Raw genomic sequence first — 23994 nt, 5'->3', positions numbered from 1 at the left:
ATTCAGCCCATATTAATTTTAAGGGAGCAAATCAAATATTTGAGGGGAAAATTTACACAACCATGGAGAACCATGAATCGGGACTAATTGGATGGCTGTTTCAAAGAATCAGTACAAGTATAATAGAATAAATTCCTGTGATATATTATTCTGTAATCTTCATTGTGAATTATTCTTAAAAGAATTGCATCTTAGCAGATCCGATTGTAAGCCTATGGTGATCAACTGTATTTAGAAAAATTCAAATAGTAACCTGTGTAACTTCCAAGTATAATATAGTTTTAACCATTCCAAGACATTTCACAAAGATTCTGAAGTATTAATTAAAAATGATTGACATCAGTATTTCTTGTTAAAGCACAGCACAGTGATGAGGAGATGAGCAGCATTAAATTCAGTGCAGTTTGCTGAAATTTAACAATTTTCAATTTGAATTTAATTTTCAAAAGCAAAATTAAAATTGACACAGTAAAAAAATGACAAGAATTTTTATCCTTCATTTAGATCAAATGCAGTATATATTCTGAATTAACAATACATGCCTGAGAAATTGAAAGATAAAGATGGTTTGTATTCTTGGTTTATTTTTACATTAAGCTTTATATTTTCCTTTTTATGTGTTTTTTGATGCATCCACTTTTCAACTTCATCTTATTTATTAGCAAAAAAAGAATGCACTCATATGAAGTATGTTACAGTTTAATTGTAAAGGAGGTGATGGTCATGCTTTTCACAGTTTTAACCCATAACTACCAATATAATGAGTTCTCAGTTTTTAATAGGGAAAAAGCCATTAAATAAATCATAGCAGATTATTTTTACTCTTTTATTCCAGGATGTTATTGGCAGAGTCTAAAACAAGATAATCTTTTTGTCCTTTCAGTAAGTGAATGGTGTATGGCTAGGAATCAATAAAGAACAAAGCAAGATCCATTTTGTGTGATAGGGTAATTGCGTCAGCATCAAATTTTCTACCAGTTAGGGACAAAACAGATTAATTACTGCACAGTTTCAGTAATGTATCAAATATAGAGTTATACAGCAGAGAAACAGGTCCTTCAACCAACCATATCCATGCTGACCATCAACTACATGTCAATACTAATCCCATGCACCAGCACTTGGTACTTTACCTTCAATAGTTTGGCAAACCAAGTGCTTGTCTTGATACTTCTAAATGTTGTGAGAGTACCTGCCTCACCACCCACTCTCATTGCATGCCAGATTCCCATTTCCCTCATGGTGAAAAACATGCTTGGCAGAAATCCCTCTGAACTTCCTACCTGTCATCTTAAACCTATGTTTTCTCATTTTGCTGAATAAGATCTTAGTTGTGGATTGTTTGTGTCAGATAACAATATCTAAGGCCAAAATAAATTGCACTGTATCCACAAAGCATAGTTTCTTTCACCTAGAAGCTTCACAACTGGTAGAATTGAAAAATGGCTTTCAACATGTTAGTACTTAAATCATGGGTAATTTGGGAACCATATTTCCAAATATGTCAATGTGCACAAAGTTCCATTGTACTGCCTAATCCTCCCACTGCAAACTCCTCTTCCTCGACCCCACCACACAAACAAATGGTGCAACAGCTCAGTTTACCACATACTTTGTTCTATGCAGTAATGGAGAACCAGGGAACTGTAAGGATTCAGCAAATGCTCTTTGGTAATGGAATGTGCAGCTTTGTCTTTGTCAGATTGGTTCACTTGGCAGCAGCTCTGAACTTGCAACTTTGAGAATTTAAACGCATTTTGTTTCAGGACAGGATTTCTCTTATTCTGGTCGAGACCCTTCATTGGGATTAATCTCGACCCGAAACGTCGACTGTTTATTTCCCTCCATAGGTGCTGCCTGACCCGCTGAATACCTCCAGCATTTTGTGTGTATTGCTCCAGATCTGCATTCTCTTGTATCTCAAGGAAAGAGAATTGGAGTTGTGAAAATTTGCAGCATAAATGAAGAACTTTTGCAATTTACAGGATAATACACCAGTGCACTGGGAAAAAACTATGAAGAGTGGAGACCAGAGTAAGATCTAAACAGAGATTGCTCTGCACGTTATAATTGAACCTTCCTTATTCCTGAGCTCTACCCATATTGCTTTACTGGAAGAGCCCTCCAGCATGTTCTCTCCATGTGCCACTGTGACATTCTCCCTGATCAGTAGTGCAACTGTACCATCTCTTTTACATCCCTCTCTATCATGTCTGAAACATCTGAATCCTGGAACGTTGAACTGCTAGCCCTGCCCTTCTCTCAGCCCAGCTTCTGCAATGGTTGCAACATTGTAGTTCCATGTACTAATCCAGGCTCTGAGTTCATCAGCCTTCCCTGTAATACTCCTTGCATTGAAATAAATACCGTCTGATCTTCTTTGCACCTTTACTTGACTTAACCTCTACCTTCCCCTCAATTCTATCCCCCTGCCATGCTACTTTAAACACGCCAGAGTAGCAATACCAAACCTCCTGTGAGGATATTGGTGCCCCTCCAGTTTAGGTGCAACCTATCCTTCTTGTACAGGTTGCACGTGCTTCAGCATTGACCATTCTAGTTCTAAATGTTGCTGAAGCTCTTCGCCATGCAGTTACTGCATCCTTTAGATGTAACCACTTCCATGTTCTCTTGACCATTGTCCCAAATTGTAACCACTTATTCAAACAAAACTCTACTGTCCATATCTAAACTTGATTCATCCTATTGATCCTTCGCATGTGTTCTCGCAAGCTCATACGGATTTCCACTCAGGCAATACCTCAATTGTAAAATTCCCATCCTTGTATTCAAGTTCTGCTTTGACCACATTCCTTCCTATCGCTATAATTTCCACTTGGCTAGCAGCCTGTCTAGATCTCTGTGCTACAGCAGCACATTAGAGAGGACATCCTGGAGAGTTCTTCCAGTGAATCAATATGGGTAGAGTTCAGGAATAAGGAAGGTGCAATTATTACCTTGTTTATCGGAGCTTCCCGTGTGCAAGTTGTCTATTAAATGTCTTAATTACAAAAATGATTACACTTGAGAAGTCCTCTAAGGGTTCTAAAGGGCTTTGGGATACCCTGAGTTCTTGGAGGTGCTGGACAATTTCAGATCTTTTTTTAAACCAGTCTTAATCAAAAAAAAGCAAGATGGCTCAGTGTGGCGACTCATTGCAAGCTGCTCTCTGCAAATCTACTCATTACTTCTATTATAATTGTTTACTGATGTGATGTGTATGGATGGCACACAGACCAAAGTTTTTCACTGTGACAATAATAAACCAATTTACCAATTTACAAAGTGAGAGTTGTAGCTTGGACCTACACGTGCTTCCGCAGCTATGCCTTGTTCCAAAGGTAGCCAAAGCTTAGTTTGTATGGTAGTTTGGGAAAAATTGATTGATGCACTACAGACCATTCTAATTATCTACTTCATGATGGTTGAAGATCATCTATCAAACAGCATGAGAAGTATTTAATGACATTTTTCAAAGACATTATTTTATGTAAGTAAAATAAGATGCATTTGAGGATTATGTTTGTGTTTTAATGATAAGGTTAGTCATCAACAATGGGGTATGTTATGTTGTGGAAGGTGTTCTGATGAGAGGATTGGGAGGGAAGAGAAGCAGAAATTACATCCCCATAAAGGATTATAAGCTATAAACAGAATGTGCTACAAATAGTCAAGAATACGAGTATTAACTATTATGTAATGCTTTTTGTGAGAGAAGAAATCATTGAAAGAGACTGTTGAAATATTCTTCATTGGATTTAAATAAACCTAGAAATATTTTAAGTTCAGTATATAAGGTTGTATAACTTCCTCAATATTTTATTAACATTAGGCATCTTTACATGTTAGTTCATCGTGGTAACTTTTAATTCTTCAGATTTAGCTTGCCAGTAGCACAGCTAGTAATATACACTCCACACATATAAAGTCCCAAGAGATTAAGAATATCATGCTTTAGAATAACTAGGCCCACTTTATATGCAGTCATTATTTGCTCAATCCAAGTCTTCAATCAAAAAGGTGCCATGAGCTTCTAAACTAAATTTGTGCATTCAAGTGAACTTTGAGCCCTTCTAAATGATTTCTGTCTTTGATTTGTAATAGGAGGGCTGCAAGTGAAGGTACCAATGCATTGCGTGACCCTTTCACTCCAGGTCAAGTTACCAAACTCTCAGAAGATAACAGGAGAATCGCTTTCCTATTGAAAGAATTGAATGCAGTGAGAGAATCTAATAAAAAGGTGCCTTCTTAAAAGTTTAGATGAACTGTGCTCTGTATCTATGTCAAATATGTCTCCTGACTTCATTAGCAATACCTTTCTAAATTTCAGTCTATAAACATTTAAATCAATAATACACTACGTTGCTTTAAAATATGTTCAATATTTTTTGTATAAAATGTTACTTTTGAACTTACTGTGAAATTTGGGATAGCATTTACAATGTAATTAATAATAAGTTCCATTATGTGTCCACAATAAGACAGTTTTACAAAGAGGTTACTTAATTTACATATAATCCAAGTATATTGATATATGAAAATTTAGGTTGACTAATATACCCCACAAAACTAAAATTGCAACAGTCAAATTGTTTTATTTATCAAATAAAATGTCAGGGATAGCTCAAGTATGAATATTATTTCATACTGTAGAATGCCTTTGTGTGTTGATGGTGAAATAGTAATTTAGTAGTTTGTGATAAGTTCCCTGTTATTGATAGCAACCTTCTGAGATTTTCCCAATTTCAATCTTGCATGCATTCACTGGTTTGCTAACTTTTGCAATTAATCTATTTGTGACCAGAAAAGATACGCATTCTCTGATCTTTCAAATACATATATTGCAATATGTTTATACTTTTTAGCTTCAAGATAAATTGTCAGAAAGTGAGAGAGAACTGGAAGTAATAAAACTGGATCTGGAATTGCAAGAAAAAGCAGTGGAAGCCAGAGTGGCTGAAAAAGCTGCAGGTACATTTCTGTAGAATTTCAGTGGTTTGGTGGATAGATACAGTATCTGAAGCTGCTGCAGTTTGACATGCTACCAAGAGCATTAGCTGTGTTTGCTAAAGGTGGGAGGGTTTAAAGTTTTTGGCAGTTTTAAATGATACATAAAATGAGTAATTCTAAGATCCTGGTACCAGCAGGCTGGACACTTTTACCTGAATTCATACTGATATTGGCATTAAATGCATTGTTAACACCATGTCAATTCAATCACAAAAGAAGCTGTTTGTTTTGTTGAAAGGCCTTGAGTCAACATGGGAGAATAATGATTACTAGTGCCTTTACCCTCCATCCAACAGTTCAAACATTGCTTATTGTTTTAACTGGTTCAAAGCATCACAGCATCTTTTGTTTGGTTGCATTCACACTTATCTACAACTGAGCCTATTCTTACTAAAGTACTAGTTTACACAATACAACCTGAAGACAAGCTTTTGTAGTTCACATTTAATGATTTTGTTGTGACTCCTATGAAGAGATTTCATTTATATTACATTTCTCTAGCCTCTTTTATCATATATTAGCTTTTAATTTTTAGCTCTGAGGCATTTATTTAAATTGATCTGTTTCAATCAGCTGTATTTTTGCTTTTTATTTAAATATAGATGAGCTGCTCAAAAATAATGAGTGAACAGGCTATACTGGGAAATAGCTGCTGTTTCGTTTTCCTCAGTTGTAAATTAAAAGCATTTCTGGTATTTAGTGTAGCGCCACTTTGCACTTTGCGAATTAACCTTTTTTGGGAAGGAAAATTCAGGTCCCAAGGACTCTGCAAATAAAACAAAATTAAGCTATCTCTGCAGTTATATAAAGTGTGAATGGAAATGTACAATTTTACATACTCAGTTAAACATTTCATTCAAGCTTTTCATTGATAAACATGTTTTATATGATTACTCATTTTGAATAATAGTGATTGCAAGTTTTTGAATATAGAAAATGTGACACAATAGATATTTCCATTTTAATACCATGTTCCTTCAAGGGTTAAACAAAAATTGGTGAGATTGTGCAATTGCCATTATTTAATAGTAATGTATTTGAATAACAATGCACATTTCTGTTCCTAGAAAATTTAGGATGAATTTTCTCTGCAATCCATCTTGAAATTGGGTGAGATCACGAGCTAAGCAATCAGAAACTGCCACAGGGAGACTTGATGCTAACTACCTGCCTCAAATGAATTTCTTACCCTTCACCCCCTGATCTAAATATGCAAATGCCAATGTGGACACAAGAACATGAGATATAGTAGAATTTTCCTTCTATTTTAGTGCCTTTGCGTGAGACCATTCTTTTAAAAAAATGGCACTGGAGTTGATAGATCAGTGGAAATAACCTCTGATCAGTGAAGAACACTCTTTGCTCTTTGTCCTTTCACTTCAGCCCTCAGGGCATATAACAGTGGGCTCAGGAAAGTCCTCTCCCTTCCCCTTCCCCCCCACCCCTGTTATGGGTTTCCTCACAGCATTCCTTGATTATCCTCACCACTATTGGTTGGTTATATTTGGGAAATGGGCATCCCACTAGGGGTCTCTGTGTATTTCAAAAGACCAGTAAGCCAGGAGTCAAAAGTGTGGACACAAGTCCTGCTTGCAGCCATTCTAGGTCCAAGAGAGTGTTATGTGTTATAGGTGAGGTCAGAGGGAGGCTGTGGGTATTGGGGATATGATTGGTAACAGTGGAACCCAAAGTCATTAGGTGTGGAGGGATTGTAAAGGCAGGGTCAGCAATGATAAAGATAACTTGGAGGAAGATGGCTAACTCACATTGATTAGTAGAGTCTCACTCTTTTGTTAAGACCAATGCAGGCCTCAACCATCTGGTTAAGGTTTGCATCAGTGATGCAAATTCCTATGAACCTCATATGTCTGATGAGACCAATTGAGAATGAAGTTAATTGCAGGTAATGGCCCAGGCAGCACATTTGGTAAGCACCATCCTTATTCATTTCATAAGTATCTTCTACCATTACACTATCAATCTATTTCTTGTGTTAAATATATTTTGGGGATTTCTCTGCGTCTTAATGCAAAAACTTTTTTTTTGGTTGGCAGGACTCAATACTTAGAATAGTTGTTTACCACAAATAATATTGCTTCTATTATCCCAATTGTTTAATCTTGTACAATAGCTCTCCTTTGCCCGGTTAGCATCTCATTGCTGTTTATGGGACCCTTGTATGCAAATCAGATGATTTGTTTAACTGCTTTATAATTGTGGTCTTGCTTTAAAAGTAATTAGTGATACAAAGTGCACTATCGACTTTGCTTACTACTCAAGACTTTTGGGATAAAAGTATACAAATGATTAATGCATTAATTTGGTTTTCTGGCATTCATACACTTTGACAACAAAAAAAATGTTAATTCTTCCACAAAAAGAAGCATCTCAGACGTGCACAAATATTCACATATAGGTATTCCATGGAATAATATCAGGGATTCATTGTTATTGGTGGACCTAATAATTGGTAAATTGGTTTATTATGGTCGCATGTACCAAGGTAGGGAACTGGAGCTGCAGCTGGATGACCTTCGGCTCCTGTAGGATACCAAGGAGTACATAGACAAGAGCTACAGGAAGGCAGACACTTCGAAGCTGCAGGAGGCGGGTAGCTGGGTGACTTTCAGGAGAAGGACAGAGAATAGGCAGGTAGTGCAGAGTACCCCTGTGGTTGTTCCCTTCAATAACAGGTATACCTCTTTGGATACTGTTGGGGGGGGAAGGCCTACCAGAGGAAAGCCACAGTGACCAGGTCTCTGGCACTGAGCCTGGTCATGTGGTGCAGGAGGGAAGGGGGGAGAAAAGGAGAGCAGTATGATGGGGGACTCCATACTAAGGGGGCCAGACTGTGGACGTGAAAGAGGCTCCTGGATGGTATGTTGCCTCCCTGGTGCCAGGGTCAGGGACATCTCGCATCGGGTCCACAGCATTCTGAAGAAGCAGGGTGAATAGCCAGAGGTTGCGGTACATATTGGTACCAATGACATAGGTAGGAAAAGAGATGAGGCCCTGAAGAGGGAATATAGGGAGTTAGGTAGGAAGCTGAAAAGCAGGAACTCAAGGGTACTAATCTTTGGATTGTTGCCTGTGCCACGTGCCAGTGAGGATAAGAATAGGATGATTTAGCAGATGAATACATGGCTGAGAAATTGGTGCAGGGGGCAGGGTTTCAGATTTCTTGCTCATTGGGATCTCTTCTGGGGAAGGTATGACCTTTACAAAAGGGACGGGTTACACCTGAACTGGAGGGTGACCAATATTCTTGCAGGTAGGTTTGCTAGAACATTTGGGGAGGGTTTAAACTAGTTTGGCAGGGGGATGGGAACCAGGGTGATAGGTCAGGGTTTGGTTTATTTGCTGTACAAGTAGCTGCAGAGTGTAGAAAGACTGAGGAAGGATAGGCAGTTGAAAGGGCAAAATTGCAGTCAGTTGGATGGGCTGAAGTGTGTCAACTTTAATGTGAGAAGTATCAGGAACAAGGCTGATGAACTTAGAGCGTGGGTACGTACGTGGAGCTATGACGTGGTGGCCATTACAGAGACTTGGCTGTCGCAAGGGCAGGAATGGCTGCTGGATATTCCGGGGTTTAGATGTTCCAAAAGGGACAGGGGTGGAGGTAAAAGAGGTGGGGGAGTGGCTTTGCTGATCAGGGACAGTGTTACAGCTGTAGAAAGGGAGGATGTCCTGAAGGAATCATCCACTGAGTCAGTTTGGGTGGAAGTCAGAAACAAAGGGAGTGATCACTCTGTTGAGAATATTCTACAGACCCCCAGTAGCAGCAGGGATGCTGAGGAGCAGATCGGGAGGCAGATTTTGGAGAGGTGCAAAAATAACAGGGTTGTTGTCATGGGTGATTTCAACTTCCCGAATATTGATTGGCACCTCCTTAGTGTAAAGGGGATAGATGGGACGGAGTTTGTTCAGTGTGTACAGGAAGGATTCCTGACACAGTATGTGGACAGGCTGACTAGAGGAGAGGCCATACTGGACCTGGTACTAGGCAATGAGCCTGATCAGGTTTCAGATCTCTCGGTGGGAGAGCAGTTTGGAGATAGTGACCATAACTCCTTGACCTTTACCATAGCCTTGGAGGGGGATAGGAGCAGACGATATGGGAAAGTATTTAACTAGGGGAGGGGGAATTATGATGCTATTAGGCAGGAACTTGGGAGCGTAAATTGGGAACATATGTTCCTGGGGAAGTGCACAGCAGAAACGTGGAAGTTGTTTAAGGAATACTTGCATGGGGCTCTGGATAAGTTTGTCCCATTGAGGCAGGGTAAGGATGGTAGAGTGAAGGAACCGTGGTTGACAAGAGAATATAAAATATCTTGTCAAGAGGAAGAAAGAAGCTTACCTAAGGTTTAGAAAGCATGGATCAGACAGGGCTCTGGAGAGTCACAAGGTAGCCAGGAGGGAGCTTAAGAATGGACTTAGGAGAGCTAGAAGGGGGCATGAGAAGTGCTTGGTGAGTTGGCTCTTTGTGATTTTTATAAATGACTTGGATGGGGATGTGGAAGGGTGGGTTAGGAAGTTTGCTGATGATACAAAGGTTGGTGGTGTTGTGGATAATGTAGAAGGTTGCTGTAGATTACAACAGGATATCGATAGAATGCAGAGCTGGGCTGAGAAATGGCAGATGGAGTTCAGCCGGGATAAGTGTGAAGTGATACACTTGGGAAGATCGAATTCAAAGGCAGAATACAAGGTTAATGGCAGGACTCTTAGCAGTGTGGAGGAACAGAGGGATCTTGGGGTCCATGTCCGTAGATCCCTCAAGGTTGCCACGCAGGTCGATGGAGTTGTTAAGAAGGCATATGGAGTGTTGGCCTTCATTAGTCGGGGTATTGAGTTCAAGAGCCGCGAGGTGATGTTGCAGCTCTATAGAACTCTGCAGTATTTGGAGTATTGCATTCAGTTCAGTTCAGTTCTGGTCGCCTCATTATAGAAAGGATGTGGAAGCTTTAGAGAGGGTGCAGAGGAGATTTACCAGGATGTTGCCTGGATTGGAGAGCATGTCTTATGAGGATAGGTTGAGCAAGCTGGGGCTTTTCTATTTAAAGATAGGGAGGATGAGAGGTGACTTGATAGAGGTGTACAAGATGATAAGAGGCATAGATCGAGTGGACAGTCAGAGAATTTTCCCCAGTGCGACAATGGCTAACATGAGGGGACATAATTTTAAGGTGATTGGAGGAAGGTATAAGGGGGATGTCAGGGGTAAGATTTTTACATAGAGTGGTGGTTGTGTGGAACACACTGCCTGCAGAGGTTGTGGGGGCAGATACATTAGGGACATTTAAGAGACTCTTAGACACATGAATGATAGAAAAATGGAGGGCTATGTGGGAGGGAAGGGTTAGATAGATCTTAGAGCAGGATAAAATGTCAGCACAACATTGTGGGCTGAAGGGCCTGTACTGTGCTGTAGTGTTCTATGTTCTATGTACAGTGAAAAACTTTGTTTTACATGCCATCCATACAGATCATTTCATCACATCAGTGCATTGAGGTAGTACAAAGGAAAACAATAACAGAATGCAGAATAAAGTGTTACAGTAACAGAGAAAGTGCAATGCAGGCAGGCAATAAGGTTCAAGGCCATAATGACATAGATTGTGAGGTCAAGAATCCATCCTTGGCATACTAGGGGTCTTAAACAGTAGGATAGAAGCTGGCCTTGAGCCAAGTGATATGTGCTTTCAGGCTTTTGTATTTTCTGCTTGATGGGGGGGTGGAGAAGAGAGAATGTCCGGGGTGGGTGGGGTCTTTGATTATGCTGGCTGCTTTACCGAGGCAGCGAGAAGTGTAGACAGAGTCCATGGAGAGAAGACTGGTTTCCATGATGTGCTGTGTCCAAAACTCTCTGTAGTTTCTTGCAGTCCTGAGCAGAGCAGTTGCCAAACCAAGCCACGATGCATCCAGACAGAATGCTTTCTATGATGCATCCATAAAAATTGAGGTCAAAGGGGACATGCCAAATTTCTTTAGCCTCCTGAGGAAGTAGAGGAGCTGGTGCGCTTTCCTGACCATGGCGTCTATGTGGTTGGACCAGGACAGGCTATTGGTGGTATTTACTCCTAGGAACTTGAAGCTCTCAACACTCTCAATCTCAGTACCGTTGATATAAACAGGAGCATGTGCACTGCCCCCCTTCCTGAAGTCAATGACCAGCTCTTTTGTTTTGATGACATTGAGGGAAAGGTTGTTATCATGACACCATGCCACTAGACTCTCTATCTCCTTCTTATACTCCGACTCATCATTGTTTGAAATTCAGCCCGCTATGGTGGTATCTTGTAGATGGAGTTAGAACAGAATCTGGCTACGCAGTCGTCAGTGTATAGAAAGTAAAATAGGAGGTTGAGGACACAGCCTTGTGGGGCACTTGTGTTGAGGATAATTGTGAGGTGTTGCTGCCTATCCTTACTGATTGCGGTCTGTGGTCTAATATGTTTATTGTTCATTAATTTATATGGACCAGGATCTTGTTGTACTTTGCTTTTGCTAATTAGTATAATCAGATCTGTAAAAGTGTGTGTCATTGGAGCTGGGCAGTGATATGCACTGTTGGTGTCTTTTGAGAGTGCTATCTCTCAATTTGTACCTCTGCAGCATTCATATGGTGCTTCTGTAATTGTTTTGCATTGACATGAACCTTTCATTGGTATTGTGTATTTGAGGGCTGCACAGATGAGGAAGAAATTAGAGGTGAGCCCTGGGCTGAGGAAGATGCTGAGTTCTTTGAAAAATTGTAATGAGGGGATTGAGGTATATTACGGAGGAACATGGCCACTGGAAAATCTGTGATGTCAGATCCAGAAAGTGGTACAGAATTTAACATTTTGTATTCAAAAGAACTGAAAAATATTTTTTTTGTTTTCAGTTGCTTGTTGAAGATATGTATCTCAGGAGCAAAGGGTGCTGAAGCAATGTGCAGATGAACCCACAAATTGCTTTTGAAGAACAAAAAGCAGAATTAGATTGTGGGCTTTCTTCCACAAATGTGTGTTTATTTGTCTCTCTCTAGCTGTCCACCTGGCCATGCCCATCCCCTAGTCATGACCCTCTCTCCAACTCTCACCTCTGTGCCTCACTCTTGCTTACTCTCCACTTTCTATCACTTGCTTTCAATAGAGTTGTTGTACAAAGGAAAATTGGGCACATGAAGCATAAAATTCCACAAGAGCATGCCATGGTATATATTTCTATTTTTCATGTTTTTTTTCTCTCTCAGTTGCATATATGGATACAGAACAACTGCTAATGCATTAGTTGCATTTGAGATCCTGGTCAACAAATGTTATGGTCCTTGCAGGCCTTTTTCTGCCCTAGACAGAATGGAGATTCAAATCAGGCTTGATACTTGGACCAAATGATGACAACCTAAGGATGGTTGAAGACACAAGAGAACCTCTTTGTAGTCTCTTTTTCCACCTTCAATTAAGCATGGTGTGGTGGTGCAGCACTTGGTGTTGCTGCCTCAAGGCTCCATGCACCAAGATTCGATCCTGACCTCAGATGCTGCCCATGTAGAGTTTGCACATTCTCTTTATTACCACATGGAAGTCTGCTGGGTGCCTTGATTTCCTTGAACATTCCAAAGGCCTGGTGACATGTTAATTGATTACTTTAAATTACCCCTTAATGTAGGTAAATGGCAAAAGGATCAAAGGGGAGTTGATGGGCATGTTAGAGAGATTAAGTTGCAGGGGTACAAGGAAATAAGAGCGGGGAAATGAGACAGAAAGGATTGCTCTGCCGGGATTCAATGAGGTGAATGACTTCATTCTGTGTTGTAATATGTGAATAAGTTCAATCGATGCAAGGATGGATTCTTTAGACGAGAAGGTAGCATGTATTCACTGGGAGCTGAAATTTGTTGATGAACTAAGTAGGAAAGTAAGTTGTGAAGAGGTCATAAGGAAGCATAAATGAGATATATATGTTGATTCAGTGAGTGGGCAAAGATCTAGAAAATGGATTAAAATATTGGAAAATATGAATTGTCCATTATGGCAATAAAAATTCAAATATAAGGGATTATAGAGCTCTGAGATGCAGTGCAATCAGAGTGCCGAAATGTGGAAAAGACTAGTATGCAGGGTACAACAAATAATTGGGGAATGCTATCAGAATATTATTGATTGCTATAAGGAAAATGAATACCAAAGTATGGAGGTTATGCTTCAGTGATATAGTGCTTTGGTGGGACTGCAGCTTGAGTGCTGCGGACAGTACTGGTCTACTTGTATAAGAATGGAACCAGGCTTGCCTAGTTGCATTATTTTCCAACTAGTTGTAGCCAGAGTCAAGGGACTCTGGTTTCTCTTTTTACCCCTGCACCTTTTTCTCTGATTCCCCTCAAACATTAATCATTATCCACCCTTTTCTATTTCACATCTTCAAGCTGTCCTTAAGCAACAACATCTGAAAATGTGTCCCATTTCGACATATACGCCAAAATAGCCCAGTTCTCAGTCAACGTCACCTCTCCTAACCCCACTATTATCGCTGGATTATCAGTCAGCTTCTAATACTGTCTAATGTTCTAATACCGTCAGACAATATTAGAACATAGAACACTTCAGCACAGGAACAGGCCCTTCAGCCCACCATGTCTGCACCAACAATGATGCCATTCTAAACTAATCCCACCTGCTTGCACATGGTCTGCCCTCTATTCCCTGCTGTTCATGTGCCTAAATGCCTCTTAAACATTGCTATCCTGTCTGCTTCTACCACCTCCCCTGACAGCTCATTCAGTATCTAGCACAAGCATGCCAAATGTCTTCTTTATCAGTTTATCCACTTGTGCCACTTTCAGGGACCTATGGACTTGCAGCCTGAAATCCCTCTGTACATCAATGCTCTGAAGCATCCTACTATTTACCGTATCTTTTCCTCTTGCATTTTGACCTCCCTAGATGAGCAGAAATTTCCTTCCTAGTATTGGGAAAACCAAAACAATATATTTTGTTTCTTGCCACAGGCTCCATTTCCTGATTTTTAGATCAACCTCTCTCACTGGCTCACTTAGACTTGGTCAGATTGCATGTAACCTTGGCGTCATTGTTGATCCTGAGATAAAGTGGTGAACATCGAAGCACAGCCATCAGGGCTGGCTTTTTCCAATTCTGCATTGTCACTCGAGTCCAATCCTTCCTCAGCTTATCTGCTACTGAAATCCTCATCTATTTGTTCCTTTAGATTTTACTTTTCTAATGCAATCCTAGCCAGTCTTCCTCGTTGTTCTCTGAATAAACCTTTAAATCATCCAAAATTCTGCTATTTGTGTTCTAATTCTCTCCATGTCCTATGCACCCAATATCGGTGATTGGTTCCTGGTTAAGTAACATCTTCTCACACCTATCCACTCTCTCAAGTACTTTGACTATAATCATTCCGTTATTACTGGCTGTGCCTGCAGTTGTCAGGTTTCTGAAATCAGAAATTTCTTCCCTAAATCTTTACTTCTCTGCTCCTTTTAGCCACTTTTTAAAACATACTTCTTTGAACAAGCTTATTGCTTTGTGTCAAATATTAATGTCCTATGATGCACCTTCAGATATTTTACTATGCTGAAGGTACAATGTAAGGACAAGCTGGTTGCTGAATCAACAAAGAATAGGTTTCCAAACTCCTTCCTGGAAGTTAAAAGTTTGCAAGGTTCAAAAACTAAAATACAATAAACCTACTTCAAAGGTTTTCCTTTAAAACCAAACATGTTGCTTATAATCAGGCCAGACTTAAAACATTTTGTTTCAAGTTAAATCAAAAGTAATGCTGATTGTTTTCTTGAACATTTTGGAACTTTCAACTGTTTCTCAATTTCTTTAATAACTGTTGCCAATATTTCAATGTAAATCTTGGGCACTGTGTGCAATGTAACATGGTTTCAGGTAACTTGGTATTCTTTTTGATTTAAGTAGCTCATTGTTGAATTGTATTTAAATGAGACATTAGTGCAGGAGAAGTACCTGCTACGTAATTTGTTTATTCTCCCAAAACCTTTCTCAGTCATTCAGTACAATTTCTTTCCCACCCCCTAAACAAATAGGTGACTCCACAGCTCCTGTAATAAAATATAAAGATCTAGAAAGCACAACTGGATCTCACAATGGGATTTGCATAGATATCTGTCAGGAATATTGTATTCTAATCAAGTCCCCTGACTCTAGCTACACCTGGTGAGAAAGGAATGTAACTAGGCAAGCCTGGTTCCATCTCTTATACAGGAAGACCAATACTGTCCGCAGCACTCCAGCTGCAGTCCCACCAGAGCACTATATAACTGAAGCATACCTTGGTATTCATTTTCCTCATAGTAAACAATAATATTCTGATAGCATTCCCAATTATTTGTTGTACCCTGCATACTAATCTTTTGCAAATTATGCACTTGAACACTCAGATGACACAGCATCTCAGAGCTCTGTAATCTGTCATTTTTGAATTTTTATTGCCATAATGGACAATTTAAATATTATAGTCCATTTGCTAGATCTTTGCCCACTCACTTAACCAACTTATATCTCATTTGTAGTCATCAAGGAATTTTCAGAACTGTAGTGGGGCAAGTAACTAATTACTTCCCTTTACCTGCACGTATAAATATCTGTTAATCTGCTCTTGTAACTGTGTGTCTCAAACATTTATTTCCTTGATTTTGAGTAGGATAGCTAATTTACCTGTATTTGCTCCCATGCTTTCAGCAGATACATTGACTTCACTGCACTGCACTTTTGTTGGTAATGTCATTCTCGACAGTGCTTTTTCATATAATACTGGTTCTTGCCACCTATCCTGAGAACCACTGCCAGTACCCTCAGTCCAGGTGTTTCATGACGGGCATAAGATCATATTAATGATGGATAATAGTGATTTGATTATGGTAAAATTCTATTTTATACAGCAATAGAAAGAAAAAATGCATTTTGATGATACCTTTCCATCCATAAGATGTCCCATTGGGCTCATTGTGGTTAATTATCTTTGAATTACATGGTTGTTCTATAGACATACGTTTCAGCCAGTTTGTTCAGTGCGTGGTTCTATACACAAAATAACAAAATATAACCAACAGCAGCAACGTCCACTTATATAGCACTATTAACATAGCAAACAGCCAAAGGCACTTTACTGGAGCCAGTCAAATAAGGAGATATGAGCTGTCCCCAGGATACAAATGCCCGACTTCTGGATACCGCCACATATGAACGAGCTTCCATAATATTATTAAATTCAAAAGTCTGACATGTAAACATACATTCGTTCTGACATATAGCAGAACTAGATTGCTCTCTTTCTCTCTATGTTTGGTAATTGTTCTTTCTTATCGTCCTTATGCACTTTTGATGCCATTTGTTATTATCCTGTGGTGGTGTGGTTATCATATTCAGCGATTTTTTTTTTTGCTTATTTTCCAACTTATAGACAAAATTGACTTAAGGACGTCTGTAAAAACGGAACCTGTTCATCACCCGGGAATGGCCTGTATATATTTAATCAAAGAGTTAAGTTTTAAAGATTGCCTTAAAAGCTGAAAGAAGAGTCGAAGGGTCTAGGAATTTAGAACCTTGACAGCAGAAGGCAGAGCCTTCAGTGTGGAATGATTCGATCTGGGAATGATTAAGGGGCCGGGGTAAGAGGAGCACAGGCAACATGGAAAGATATAGGACTCAAGGAGATTATAAAGATGGGAAGGAGTGAACTGGTCTTGTTTGGTAGCATTGATTTGTATGAATCCAAACTAGATTTCTTGTTTCTTAATGGCCTTAATCAAGCCCACCAGTCACAAACTGCTGAACTCACTCTTACCTAGGGGTAACTCATCATACAACACAAAAATAGACCCTTTAGCCCATCATGTCCATGCTGACCACCTCCAGAGGCAATGTTCCTCAGGTGTCCTGCCCTCAACTGATCATTGAGGCCTCTGCATTGCATGACCTTTATGGCAAAAAATTGGCCAACAGAATTGCATTGATCTCAAAATACCCATCAACATGATTGGCTGTCGGAGAATGAATGCTTGTTCCTAACATTCACGAACATTCAAAGCTATTTAAAAAAATAACATGCTATCAGAAGTTTTTTTTTAAATTCATGAAAAAATGGAAGGCAATTATTTTTAAAAGTTAAAACATTAAAAGCATGAGAACTTAATTAAATTCATCATAATTAACTCAAATCAAGAAATGGTAAAAGACATTTTACTTGCCCTTCTCTCACAGAACCATTCTTCTCTTTTCAAATGTAAGGATTTGCAGTTCTTGCACCAGGTCTCTCCTTCCACAGGAACAGTGGGTGAATTTCCCAGCTGAAAAATCTGTCAAAGGTCATGCTCCACCACTGAATACTATGAGGAGTTCAATGATAAAATACAACAGCTGTTTAGAAGTTAAGGATTTGGGTGTTTGAATCCAAGTTCCAAACTTCCACACAATTACAGAGGTAAATGCTGGCAGTTCCCCGTGGAACTGCTGGCATTTCTGCAAAAGATTCAGACCAATATTTTTAGAATTTTTCTGTTAAAACAAACTATTTTACTGCAGATATTTGTGTAAGTTCTTCAATGTTAGAATTTCTAAAATTTGCAATGTAATTAAAAAGGCAAACAGTACGTTAACCTTGAATGAAGCAAGGATGTCTCACTGGAATTATACAGGCTCCTGGTGAGACTACACCTGGAGCCACCAGAGAAAAAATACACTTGCCATTAGGGAGTGCAGTGAAAGTTCACCAGACTGATTCATGAGATGGCAGTGCTGTCATTTGAGGCAAGATTGGTTCAAGTAGGTCGATGTTCAATATAGTTTAGAAGAATGAAAGGAGATTTCATTGAAATGCAAACAACTCTAATGTGGCTTGACAAATTGGATACAGAGAGAGTATTTCCCCTGCTGGGGAATCTTGAATCAGGGATCAGAGTCTCAGGATATGGAGTAAGATACCAAAGGCTCAGATGAGAAGAGATTTCTTCCACAAAAGGCTGTGGAGATCAAGTTGTTGAATATATTTATGAAGGAGTTAGACTTTTTGACACAAACGGTATCAAGGAGTATGGGGAGAGCATGGGACTGTGCTATTGAGATATACGATAGGTCACGATTGTATTGAATTGTAGCACAGATTCGAAAGGCTTAAAATGCCTCATCCAGCACCTATTTCTCTATGATACGGTTCTGTAATTTGTTCTAGCTTTTTCCTACTATAAGTGTAAGGATTCGCCATCACACCTACCAATTCCTCCAAAGTTCAAACAGATGGGACTGGTTCTCTTTGGTAGTTTGGAAATGTATCTGAAACCCTTTGAACCTTTCATTACTCCATAATTCATTTGCTGCAGCTGATAGTTAGTCTGTCTAGTGCTGTCTATTCCTATCTCACAGCATTTGTTAAATGTTAAAGTATTTTCTCATTGGCTGTCTTTGTTTTCACAGTTCTAGTTGAAGAAATCTATCGTGCACAAAGCGAACGGGATGCAGCTGTTATGTCCAGACTACGACTAGCCAATGAGGAAAGAGATGAAGCGCTTTTAAAAAATAAGCGACTGGAACAGGCCTTTGAAGGGTATGTGCATTAGAGTTTAATTCTTTATTCTTCAGACATTTGTGTAATATTCTGAATTAAGCTGGTAGTTATTCAAATGCACTCCATGCAGTATTCGCAATTAATTAGTATATTTAGTTTCAATGACATCCTAGATCTTGATAAATATATTCAGTGGCAAATATAGTTAATGATATGGCTAAAATCTGATATTTGGGCTTTTTGTACCCTTTCATTCTTGTACTATTCAATTGATTAGAAGAGAAGAAATTTAGAGTTAATGTTTTTGAAACAGTGCTACTCCACTATCCAAACAAACTTTACCAAAATTCATTTTAAAAATATGTAAAAAGAAGTTTGCAGTTGAATTTGAGAAATGCAGTCCAAAGGTATGAGTTATTGGCAAATGAAGTAAATTACAAGGAAGATAAAAGTACTTTTTAAAAAAAATCCATTCTAGTTCTACTCAAACACCAAAACTCCCCAGTGGGCTCTTAAGTTTTCACAAAATTATTTGTAGCAAATTGATAAAGGTATTTTCTGAATGGAAAGAAAATAGGCTACATTAATTTTAATAAAATATTTAATAAAATACTTCATTCTTTTTTGAAACAGCATTATTAAACACTTACTAATGAAGGTGAAGAGTACAAAGATAAAAAACCCAGTGCTAATCTTCATTATCAAAATTTCATCATTTCTTTTTGAGCTTGTTCACAAATCTCATTCTGTGGAAAATCATCCTTTCTCTGAACTAGTTAAGCACTGAAGCTATGAGTACCTTCAAAGTGCTCCAGTGCCTCTACTTCCTCAGAGACTAAAGAAATTTGGCATGCTCCCTTTGACCCTCACCAATTGTTATTGATGCACCATAAAAAGCATCCTATCCAGGTGCATCACAGCTTGGTATGGCAACTGCTTTGCCTGAGACCCAAGGAACTTCAGAGGGTTGTAGACACAGCTCAGCACATCACAGAAACCAGCCTCCCCTCCATGGACTCTGTCTACACTTCTCGCTGCCTCAGTAAAGCAGCCAACATAATCAAAGACCCCACCCACCCCGGACATTCTCCCTTCTCCTCCATCCCATCAAGCAGAAGATACAAAAGCCTGAAAGCATGTACCACTAGGCTCAAGGACAGCTTCTATCCCGCTGTTATGAGTCTATTGAACGGTCCCTTAGTACGATAAGATGGACTCTTGAGATCACAATCTACCTCATTATGGCCTTTTACCTTATTGTCTGCACTGTACTTTCTCTGCAACTGTAACATTTTATTCTGCATTCTGTTACTGTTTTCCCTTGAACTACCTCAATACACTGTTGTAATGAAATGATCTGTATGGATGGCATGAAAATGAAGTTTCCCACTGTACCTCAGTACATGTGACAATAATAGACTTTCAATAGACCTTCTATTATTGTCTAATAATTTACCCATGGCAAATAATTATTATATTCTGTTTTACTAGTTAGAATATAATAGTAATAATTATTAACCACCTGAGTTTTCTCTTCCATTTAACTGTGATAAAACTCTGGAAGGATGATAGTTGCTCTCTTCTGGCTATGTAGAGGAGAGCTTCATATAAACTTCGACAGTCCCTAGCTCCCCAAAAAGGAGACTGTAGTATCCATGAGTGGAGAATGCCAGGGCCAAATGTGCAGCTATTTTGCCCTGAATTTAAATTACACCAGTGCTGGGATGTCTTGCAAAATGTTTTCTTCTTATTTGTGTTTATTTAACATTTTCTTGCTGATTACCCAGCGGATACATTTTGCGCTGCTGGAACCTGTTAGAACAAAATAGACGATGATGCATAGAATTGCAATTGCAGTTTTTTTTGCCTTATGTGACTCAAATCTTTTGAAAAATTGGTGGAAGAGGTTTGAAAAATTGAGATCATTAATTGCTGTGACACATTCCTGATAGTTAAATATATGAGGAATTTTTATTTTTATGCAAATTTTGCATTTTTGAAACCTGCATTTTTAAGAAATAAAACTTGAAAGCCATCAAGTGAAAAGTATAACATTATTGAAAGTTACCTGCACCCTTTTCCAATATTATGTCAGTAATTATGTAGCTGTTATTCACTTTGATCATTGTATTCTTAAGAGTTGTCTCCTCTTCAAAGAAAAAAATGAATTAATATACTGTATTTCTGACTTAAAATTTACTTGATTTTTTTTAATCCACGTTAATATGGATTAAAACGTGTTGACTAATTGATCTTCCTTACAGACCAGCAGTAGATTTCTGAACTTGTCTCGATAAGGGAAAGCAAGGGAATAACTGCAGTATTTTTAACAATCTCAGTCTTTGTGTTTGTGCCATGTAAAAGCTTGCCTTAGATCAATGTGAAAGGAACATGTTATATTTGTTAAACCATTGTTTAAAAAAGTGAAGAAAAATGACATCCTATATATTATCTCCCATTGAACAAGGCAATTGCTTGCATGCTTGAAACAGATTGCACCTAACTTATTTTAAAATGTGACTGCATAATTCTGCAAGTCAGACACACTATATTGATGTTGGAAGGTATCCGAGTACATTTTTGGTTGAGAATCCACTGCGGAAACACACGTGCAAAGCCTGTAGTGTAAATGGCAGACTATTTTTATAAATGTGAAGTGAGACATTGAAATAGATTTATGAAGTCTTAGGGCAGAAGAGGCTAATGCCATGAGAGTGCTAGTATTGCCGCCATAGCAGCTCTCCCTTCATCTCTGCACATATGAACAGTTGATCCCTGTAGTCATATATAGCAGTAAACATTAATAACTTAACAGTCTGCAGACAGAGCTGAAGATATGGAGCATTATTGAAGGATGGAATAGAGCAGGTGGCACTTTAATATGTTTAGTGTCATGGTTGACTCTAAAGACTAGTAGAATGAAATTACTTGAGGTGGAAAGATTTAGGAAGTGAACTCATTTTGCTGTGCTAAGGAAATGCTACTGATCAGGCTCTCTGTGTCCCTTTTCTAGGTTGGAAAATATTAACCCTGAAGAAAATGACATGGTAAGCCATTCTCTAAGGAGATTTTTTAATGTCACTCTTGTATCTTAGAGGCTTAGACACAATTGAGTGGGTTTCCAGAGCTAAGAAGTAGGAAAATATGAATTTGACACAGTAATAATGTCCATCTCAGATCTTTTATAAAATTGAGTAATTCTATTTGGTGTACTTTTGCATGTGGCCATTAATTAAGTCTAAACCAAACAAAATCTAATTCTAAATTCATGTGTAACTATCATGTAAATGTTATTGATAGACATTGCAGGAATTACTGAACCGAATCAACAATGCTGATACAAGGCAAGCAGTTGACAAGAACGGAGATTTAATTGTAGATAGAATTCACAAAGCCAGGGAGCGGAAGAAAAGAATAACTGCTGAAGAAATGAATGCAGTTATTGAGGAAAGGGATGCAGCCTTATCAAGAGTAAGTATTTTTAGTCCTTCGAAGATACTTTACATCTTTAACCAGTTACCTTTTCTCTTCACAATGTCATCAGTTAAGTAAGCATTAATTTTCAAGTAAAAAGACACTAAAAGAACCAAACTAAAGTATATAAATTATTCAAGTTCAAATTCAAGATCCGGAATTAATTTTCATAATGAGATGTGTCAATTCTACAGGATCCTTTCTTCCAGTGACTTTAAAACGGGCAGGAATAACCATGTGTTGGTTGGAAAGCAAATTCTTTATTATTCCTGTAAAATGTGGCATTCTTGAGTCTCTCCCATTTATAGACTTTTCCAGCATCCCTGGTCATGCACGAAACTTCTAATCACCCTTGACTAATCAAATGTTAACAAGGCAGAGGCTTCTGTTATACATTTAGGACTTGCCAAGATACTAGAAGCAAGTAAACAAGGTGAAGTGAGATGCAGGGTCTCCTGATAAAATGCATCCTTGATTTATTTCCCTAAAAGACCAAGAAGTTGTTATCTGAAGTTTGAGGGAGCTGGAAAGTAGTATCATCTAGATTGAACTTGTCAGCCACATTGACGAAGTAGGCACTAAGGGTGTGCAGGTAAAGGTGCTTGTGTTCCTGCTCTAAACAGATAATTTTCCCTATGACCAAGTCTGAACTAGAGGCACGTATAGATGCATTCTCAACATAACTGGCATGATTGTATCTTGAGGATTTTTGGACTCCTAATCCATTGATATTTAGGTCATTTTTTTATTTCATCTATCCTAGTGTCAATTTGCCTCTGTAAATTCCAAAGTCATTTATTAGATTGCTGAGTAAACAGACAAACTAGTTGGAATCTGAACAAAAACAAATATTTAAATCTAACCTCAAATATTTGAAATTTTGCAGTGCATTCATATTTCTTTCCATCAAAAAACACACGTACACACACACACACATACACACACACACAGCTAAATATTGACAACTTGCTCCTCGAGCATTACGCAACTAAATCTTGAGCTGTATTTATTTACAACTGTTAGCAGATGTATCACCATATGACACTTTCATGATGGTATAACTGTATTTGTGAAACAAATACAAAGTACATCAACCAATCAGCAAGGCCTTGCATTTTATTGCAGATGCAGCAGGTAAGTGACAAAGTTGCTTAATTTTGGACTTTTTTTTGCTGTCAAAATCATAAGAAATGAAAACACTGGTGGATTCCTTGTTTTGCTGCACATTGTAACTTGGCTGTCACGCTGTAAGTGGCAAAAATGTACCACATAATTTCTTACTGCAAAATTGTTGACCTTCAAAAGCTCTGGTTTCTACGGGTAGTTTTATGCTGGTTTATTGCTGAAACGTCAGAGGATTTGGGGCATGTAAATTCATAAACTCCATTGTGGAGGAATCACTGAGAAACTATTCAAATCTCTAATATTTAGCAGTGCCAAAAATAATTCTGCATACATAAGGTTTATTGATAAATCTTTACCACCTGAACAGGACTCTGCAAGTCTTATGTTTAAAGACACTCAGATAAACCACTTAGTAATTTTCTTGCTGTGTAGGATTATATCTCCACATTTGAGCAATTATCGTAATTCCTTTAATTTGCTCGTGAATATTGTTTGCAATGATTGGCAGAAAGGAGTCCACACCCTTTTATCCCTGAGCACCATATGAGGTGCACCATATATTGGCTAGATCATAAGAGATACATCCTATATCAACTTGGTCATAGAAGACAGAGCATAATGGCAGAAGGGCATTGGTCTCACTGTGACCAGTGGTGTTCTGGAAGGATCAGTGCTGGGGACCTCTAGTGTTGTGATAAATAATTTAGATGAAAATGGAGTTCAAACATTGGTTGAATTGTGGATAATAAGGAACAGTGTTGAAGGATTCAGCAGGACATAGATCAGTTGGAAATTTGGGTGGAGATATGACAGATGAAGTTTAATCTGGGTGAGTGTGAGGTGTTG

At 38.6% G+C, this 23994-nt stretch overlaps 1 protein-coding gene across 4 annotated transcripts in view; it reads left to right on the top strand.

The window, feature by feature from the left end:
• mipol1 (mirror-image polydactyly 1) overlaps positions 1–23994 on the top strand; it is a 225614-nt gene that overhangs the window by 79351 nt on the left and 122269 nt on the right. For all 4 annotated transcript variants that reach the window (XM_052033337.1, XM_052031773.1, XM_052032565.1 and 1 more), the window contains 5 exons: positions 4105–4240; positions 4866–4971; positions 18459–18588; positions 21563–21596; positions 21850–22020. In XM_052033337.1, the coding sequence (XP_051889297.1) occupies positions 4105–4240; positions 4866–4971; positions 18459–18588; positions 21563–21596; positions 21850–22020 (577 nt within the window). The remainder of the gene's footprint in view (positions 1–4104; positions 4241–4865; positions 4972–18458; positions 18589–21562; positions 21597–21849; positions 22021–23994) is intronic.

Source organism: Pristis pectinata, chromosome 1 (assembly GCF_009764475.1).
Source record: "Pristis pectinata isolate sPriPec2 chromosome 1, sPriPec2.1.pri, whole genome shotgun sequence".
Lineage (NCBI taxonomy): Eukaryota > Metazoa > Chordata > Chondrichthyes > Rhinopristiformes > Pristidae > Pristis > Pristis pectinata.
Note: the sequence above shows the minus strand (reverse complement) of the source record. Positions and strands in the feature narration are given on the sequence as shown.